Source organism: Micropterus dolomieu, linkage group LG12, assembly GCF_021292245.1.
Source record: "Micropterus dolomieu isolate WLL.071019.BEF.003 ecotype Adirondacks linkage group LG12, ASM2129224v1, whole genome shotgun sequence".
NCBI classification, from domain to species: Eukaryota; Metazoa; Chordata; class Actinopteri; order Centrarchiformes; family Centrarchidae; genus Micropterus; species Micropterus dolomieu.
Genome location: NC_060161.1, coordinates 38,615,848 through 38,623,276, shown reverse-complemented (window position 1 = coordinate 38,623,276; position 7,429 = coordinate 38,615,848). Strand labels below are relative to the sequence as shown.

The 7,429-nt window shown below is 40.5% G+C and overlaps 3 protein-coding genes across 4 annotated transcripts in view; 2 read left to right on the top strand and 1 right to left on the bottom strand.

Moving 5' to 3' along the window:
* Nucleotides 1-7,429, top strand: part of LOC123980185 (zinc finger protein 260-like) — a 672,464-nt gene that overhangs the window by 274,538 nt on the left and 390,497 nt on the right. The window lies entirely within an intron of this gene.
* The window catches only part of LOC123980191 (butyrophilin-like protein 2), a 470,636-nt gene that overhangs the window by 225,660 nt on the left and 237,547 nt on the right, over nt 1-7,429 (top strand). The window lies entirely within an intron of this gene.
* LOC123980179 (zinc finger protein 271-like) overlaps nt 1-7,429 on the bottom strand; it is a 342,908-nt gene that overhangs the window by 330,145 nt on the left and 5,334 nt on the right. The window contains exon 2 of the mRNA XM_046064436.1: nt 2,330-3,285. Within this exon, the coding sequence (XP_045920392.1) occupies nt 2,330-3,285 (956 nt within the window). The remainder of the gene's footprint in view (nt 1-2,329; nt 3,286-7,429) is intronic.

Sequence of the window (7,429 nt, the reverse complement as noted above, 5' to 3'; positions counted from 1 at the left end):
TGGCCAATTAAGAACAGGGATACCATGGTCCTTAAACCAGGTCCTGGTAGCTTTGGCACTGTGTGCAGGTGCCAAGTCCTGTTGGAAAATGAAATCTGCATCGCCATAAAGTTGGTCAGCAGCAGGAAGCATGAAGTGCTCTAAAACGTCCTGGTAGACGGCTGCGTTGAACTTTGAGCTCAGAAAACACAGTGGACCAACACCAGCAGATGACATGGCACCCAAACCATCACTGACTGTGGAAACTTTACACTGGACTTCAAGCAACGTGGATTCTGTGCGTCTCCTCTCTTCCTCCAGACTCTGGGACCTTGATTTCCAAAGGAAACGCAAAATTTACTTTCATCAGAGAACATAACTTTGGACCACTCAGCAGCAGTCCAGTCCTTTTTGTCTTTAGCCCAGGCGAGACGCTTCTGACGCTGTGTCTTGTTCAAGAGTGGCTTGACACAAGGAATGCGACAGCTGAAACCCAAGTCTTGCATACGTCTGTGCGTGGTGGTTCTTGAAGCACTGATTCCAGCTGCAGTCCACTCTTTGTGAATCTCCCCCACATTTTTGAATGGGTTTTGTTTCACAATCCTCTCCAGGGTGCGGTTATCCCTATTGCTTGTACACTTTTTTCTACCACATCTTTTCCTTCCCCTCGCCTCTCAATTAATGTGCAGGTGTTTTGAGGTAATTAGCTGATTAGAGTGTGACACCAGGTGTCTTCAATATTGAACCTTTTCACAATATTCTAATTTTCTGAGATACTGATTTTGGGGTTTTCATTAGTTGTCAGTTATAATCCTCAAAATTAAAAGGAATGAACACTTGAAATATATCGGTCTGTGTGGAATGAATGTATACATTATACAAGTTTCACTTTTTGAATGGAATTACTGAAATAAATCAACTTTTTGATATTATATGATATTATATTCTAATTATATGACCAGCACCTGTAGATGCCGTTAGGGGACAGATGGGAATCTTCATATTAGGAACATTTCTGGTTGTTCATTTCTAACTGCAATGCACTATAGGAAGTGCTGGGAGCAGTACTTCGGAGAAAGAGGCAAACAGCAGAACGGCTTTTGTTTTGTACACTTTTGTAAGTTTTGTATGTTATGTAATCAATAAATACACTTTTGTGGCGAGAAATCAACTGTGTACAATTTGAATATTGGCAGTTTTACCAAAGTTGATGGCGAAATGGAAATGTGCTCAAACGTTTTCAGAGTTGAGAAGCTCCACAAGCGCAGGGTTAGCGGTGCCAGCCGGCCAGCCAGTCACGCCCACAGAACACCCTGGTCCCAGTTACTCAGTTCAGACCACTGCAGCAGCAACAACAGAGCAGCAGCGACAGAGGATGTTCATTTATTATTACCGGCCCGCAACAATATCAACGCTGACCGCCACTTTTTTTTTTTTCCCCCTAGTCTTATTTAGAATCTTATTTGATTGCAGATGAGCGCCGTAGCGCATTTGCGCAGCACATCCTCTCGCTCATCTCTCTCTCTCTCTCTCTCTCATTAACACCGCAGCACATATCTGTCCAACACAACACTGGCAATGTCGGAGACCCAGCTTTAAAAAAAAGTTAGTGGAAATGAGTAATGGTTTAAAGTACATCGAGGGCCATCTGGTTCGTGATGTAGCCTACAGAACATTCTCCACCGAGTTCAAAGCACTTTTGAAAAATAAACTAATTTAAAAGGGGACTGTTGCTTTATTGTTCTAAATAGACATTACATTCTTAGTGTACAGTTGTGGTTATATTAAGTTGATTTAATTTATTATAGTTCCAAAGCAAAAATCTTTGTTAAACAGTTAAAAGTTTGTACAAATCCGTGAATTATAGGAGTAGCCTACGCTGTCTTGTCTTCTTCCCTGGTTTCCCCCTGGCATTGATACTGGTGTTCATTCTGAATAGTAAACCTCATTCACTAAAAGGGTAACGCTAGCTAGTTAGGCTGTGTGTTGGAGATCAGTAATTCATTTGAAAGACATTTAATTAGTTAAATGGTTTAATTAGGGTTAGGTTTAGGGGGTGACAAAAATACTCGTGACTAGTCGACTAATCGAATAAATAATTCACAGATTAGTCGGCTACGAAAAAAGTCATTAGTTGCAGCCCTAGATAATAGGTTTTATTCAGGGCAGGAGGAAACCGCTAGCTCAGCTCTGTGAAAATGTCAAAATGATGCATTGTGAATGAATTTGTGTCTAAGGGTTCTCCTGTTGGTACATGATTTGCCACAGCTGCATAGTTTCACTCTAGTCTGAACATGTTAAAAGATTTTTAGGTGACCTGATGTAGTGAAGATTTTTTCACACTATTCACACGTGAGGTTTCTCTCCAATATGAACACGTTGATGCTTTTTTAGGTGAGCTGATTGAGCAAAAGTTTTTCCACACTGTTCACACCAGTACGGTTTCTCTCCAGTGTGAACACGTCGGTGGATTGTTGCTTCAGTTGATGTAGTGAAAGTTTTTCCACACTGTTCACACCTGTAAGGTTTCTCTCCCGTGTGAACACGTAGGTGCTTTTTTAGGTTACCTGATTGAGCAAAAGTTTTTCTACACTGTTCACACCTGTAAGGTTTCTCTCCAGTGTGAACACGTTGGTGCTTTTTTAGATGACCTGATGTAGTGAAAGTTTTTCCACACTGTTCACACCAGTAAGGTTTCTTTCCAGTGTGAACACGTTGGTGCCTTTTTAGGTTACCTGATCGAGTGAAAGTTTTTCCACACTGATCACACCTGTGAGGTTTCTCTCCAGTGTGAACACGTTGGTGCTTTTTTAGGTGATCTGATTGAGCGAATGTTTTTCCACACTGTTCACACCTGTGAGGCTTCTCTCCAGTGTGAACACGTTCGTGGATTTTTAGGTTACCTGATTGAGTAAAAGTTTTTCCACACTGTTCACACCTGTGAGGTTTCTCTCCAGTGTGAACACGTTGGTGCTTTTTTAGATGACCTGATGTAGTGAAAGTTTTTCCACACTGTTCACACCTGTACGGTTTCTCTCCAGTGTGAACACGTTCATGGATTTTTAGGTTACCTGATGTAGCAAAAGTTTTTCCACACTGTTCACACCTGTGAGGTTTCTCTCCAGTGTGAACACGTTGGTGTTTTTTTAGGGCACCTGATGTAGTGAAAGTTTTCCCACACTGGTCACAGCTGTACAGTTTCTCTCCAGTGTGAACTCTCTGATGAATCTTCAAAGATTCAGATGTGAAGGATTTGTCACAGAGCTCACAGCGGTGACGTTTGAGTCCAGTTCTTCTTCTCCTTCTCTATATCAACAAAGAGAAACACAGTAAGTGAGATGTCATGGTGGAGCGAGCTATCTAAAACCATAAATGACATTAGAGCACATCTTTGAAATCACCTACTAATGTACTGTACCCACAGTGATTAGGACTGTCATCCACACTCACACACTGAATACTAAATAGGTGGAAAGTAACAAATTACAATTTACAAAAGTCACATTACTTTTATTGAGTAGTTTTTTGTGCACTTTTGAGGGCCTGAGTCAGCCATTATGGATTTAATGGTCGTTTTTGGTGATTTACACACTGTACTTTAAAGAACACCTCTTAGGGAATTAGTTCAAATCGACTACAAATTTTCACTGTGCAGTCGAAATCCACTGACAATTAAAAGTTGTACAAACGGAGAGTTTGTCCACAAATGTGCCGATGGTGTGACCTCGAAACATTTACCAAGAAATAGGAAGATGTTATAACTTCACACAATACATACTAACATCTGTACCAAATTTGATATGAATAATAACAGTCCCGCCATGAACACATCCATCTGCCATCATTCACCCAAAGTCATAGCGCCACCTGCTGGCAACCAAAAATGTCATGTTTTACGCTACAATGGATCAATTACAACAATTATCATATCAAGACACACAAAAGCCTCAAGAACCCATACCCTAAACTCAACAGGAAGTCAGCCATTTTTACTTGATACAGTATTGTAGTGCTGATCTAATTATTTTATACCAAAGAAGGAATAATCCAGAAACTCCCTTTGAGAGGGGGGGGGGTTGAGATATCAACCCACAACAGACAGCTGAAGTACCCCAAAGGAGGGGGTGAAAGGTTTGCACCACTCCCAAGTGCTGTTTGGGCAGTTTTGACCATAAAATCTACCACCTCCGGTGAAGTTGAGATGACAGACTCATGCATGACTGTTAAAATGACAATATTAACCTTGTCGAGAGACTAACCTCAACCTGAACATGAGAAAAGCCAGATGCCAGGAAGGACAGTCCCAAATTCCTTTGTGTGAACAAGAATGTAAACTTATAAACTTGCCTTATTACCTTATTATAATTAAATCTTTAAGTTATTTATTGGCCTGACACTTCAGTTTGAGTAGTTCTATTACCATGTTCTAGTTAGAAACTGTTGAAAAGCAGAATCCATAAATAAGTTAATTTTGCAGTCGTCTTTAATCTTCAGCAATGGTCACTGGATTTCCGGCATTTAATTTATGTTGTAACTAATGTTGTTCCAAGCACCTTTATATACTTTCTTTATAAATTATATGGTTCAGAAATAGTCATGTGTTGAATAACCAACTTTCGCGCCTGACCCAAGGATTGAGTTAAAAGGGGCTATATGTAAGTTTTTGATTTTAATAAATGAAATTGTCTTATTGTCAGTGGGCTCAAAACTCACTGTTTTCTTCGTTGCTTGCATCAGACAATATTCTGCTTTTAATGTGAGGTCTCCGGGTCGGATTCAGCCTTGTGCGCGCTCCCGAGCCGACTACAGCGGCAACACGGCAGGTAACGACATGAAGTCCACCAACACCATCAAACAACCGGCTCAGAGCAAAACACAGGCTCCACGTAAGGATACAAAAACAATAAAGTTTTATGTGCTGAAGCCCATCAGACCAAACAGGTTCAGATGATGTTGAGTAAGAACAAAGTGATCATTAGTAAAGCTGGAGAAATACAGAGAAAGTCACGTTAGCTCGCCACCTAACGGCAAGCAGTTGCTAATGTTATCCGGTGCAAAGTTATATAACGTTAGCTTTCCACATTACTTCACCAACTAACGTGACCCATGTTACCATCCTGTGTACCACTGTTGATTTAGCCTGCAAGAAAAGATGTAACAGCAAAAAGCAAATGTGGAGCCATTTGTTCACCAACATTAGCCTATAGTGCTGCAGCCAGGAGCAGCCAGCTAACGCTACAGTAGCTCGGATCTGCCGCTGTTTTCTTTTTAACATTCAGTTTATGTTTATTGTGGTTTTACCAACACTCAGGTACACAGCTTCACCACCTCTCAGTTGCTGTAACTAACTAGACACACATAATATAAAACACTGCACCAAAATGGTCACAACAACCCAGAGGAAGGAAGAGCCGTCCACTAACACTAGTTACAGTAAAGTTACTGACTGTGGTCTAACTGTTATAAAGTGTGACACAATCTTAATATTCAGTCCAGCTCACTAACCGTTTCATTATCATCCAGTACATGTAGCTGTGCTGACATTGCTGAGCCTCTGGTGACAGATTCACAGATAGTAATAATCGTTGCTGAAAGCAGCAGGCGAGCTAACGATGTAGCATGTCGGCTAAATGCAGTAAATGTACCGTGATCATGTGACGAGCATGGATTATTTCAACCTGCAGCTGATAAAACTATTACTGTAACGTTGCAGTGGAAGTTTACGGAGTTTCCAGCTCTGTCTGTCTATAGCTGCTGTCACTCCGCCTTTTTTCGGGAGGATTTCGTCTCTGCCTCTGAGACGGGAACGTTGAAGTAACCTGAACATTTCTGAGTGAAAAGCCACAGCCTGCACACTGTAGTGACAGTGATGGACGATTAACCATAACTTTTCCTTTGATCAAATGCTTAAAATGAAGAACTTTACAAGAGTTGAATGTGGAACCTTTGTTGAATTTACTTTCTTTTGTTTTGTTTGTTAAGAGTAATCAGACCATTTATACCATACAAATTTGAATTCAGGAACAACCAAGTTCCCTTTTAAGCTTTATTTTAGAATTAACTTCCACCACAGTTCGGACCCAGCCACGTGGGTTAGTTACACTAGCTGAACACCGAGGACATCAACTGACGAACCGAGCCAGGGTTTGTGTTGCGAGTTGTGACGGACATCATGGCAATCACTGGCTGACAAAGCAACCGGCCGACGGCGTGCCAAGCCGTTGTAACCGTGAACCTATGAAACTCAGCCTGCGTTGGGCCGTCCATACGACCTGGCAGCAGTAAGACAAAACAAACTACATTCTGTGGTCAAGTTGATGTGCTATATTTTTAATCCTTTAGCCTTAAATCCTTAGTCATTTTAGCCTAAAACTCCTAGCCAAATTTAACTTAGTTATGATCGTATAACTTGCGTTCATTAGTTATGTCGCTCCCTTAGAATCAGATTCTTTCCCACAATAGACCAGTAAATACACATTGAACTCCATTATTCTCATTGATTACATCCTGGTTGTTTAATAGTCATTGTTTTTATGACATTTATTTAACCTCACTTTGTATTCACGTTAGTTAATAAATGTCACCTTAATCACAGGAACTGCGTGTGTGTACTGTTTAAATCCAGGTCACTGGACGGAGGATTTACGACTTTGATATGAGACTAACTGATTGATTAAACTGATTCAAAATGATGAGCAATTAACTAACTGGTCACCATTTAATAATTGTGTCATTAAAACCATACCCAAGGAGTCCTGAGACCTTTCTGAATATTAATATTCACCATTTCATTGACTAAGTAGGTTTGCTACAGAATTAATCCGATCAACTTCAAGTTTTCATCAGTGGGAGTGTCCGTGGCATTTCGTCAGCCAAAATCAATGATTTGCCATGAAACAGAAAGTTATTATAACTTCAGTTAGGGATGGGGCTCGAGACTTGGTTCCAAAATTTCTTACAACCAAAAAAATCAATAAGGTTCGAGGTAGAATACGGTGAGGGTTAAATTAGCTCCAAACTACTGTAACGTTAGTTGATGACAGCTACGCTTGTTACTGTAAGTACATGCAATAAAACCTTTGCAAGTAAAAGACAATACTTTATCAATATACCCGTCGGTAAGGTAACGTTAAACATATATAAATGGGTAATTTAATCATCATCACTCATCTTGCATATTTTATACAAGCACAGCTAACGCTAGCTTGGCATTAGCCAAATGTTAAAAACAAGCTAAATAGAAAGCTGTCTGTCTGGAGCACAGACAGGTCTGTTGTCTTAAAAACTCAGCTGCTGGCTGAGACAAACCAGCCGCTCCTCCTTCTTCCTGGTAACGTTACCTGCAGCCAGCGAGAGACGAGGAGGGACTGATGTTATTCTTTCTAAACATCACTCACTACTTGTGATGTCAGATCAAGTTATTGAGTTACTTTGCTGTTGTAAACATTAA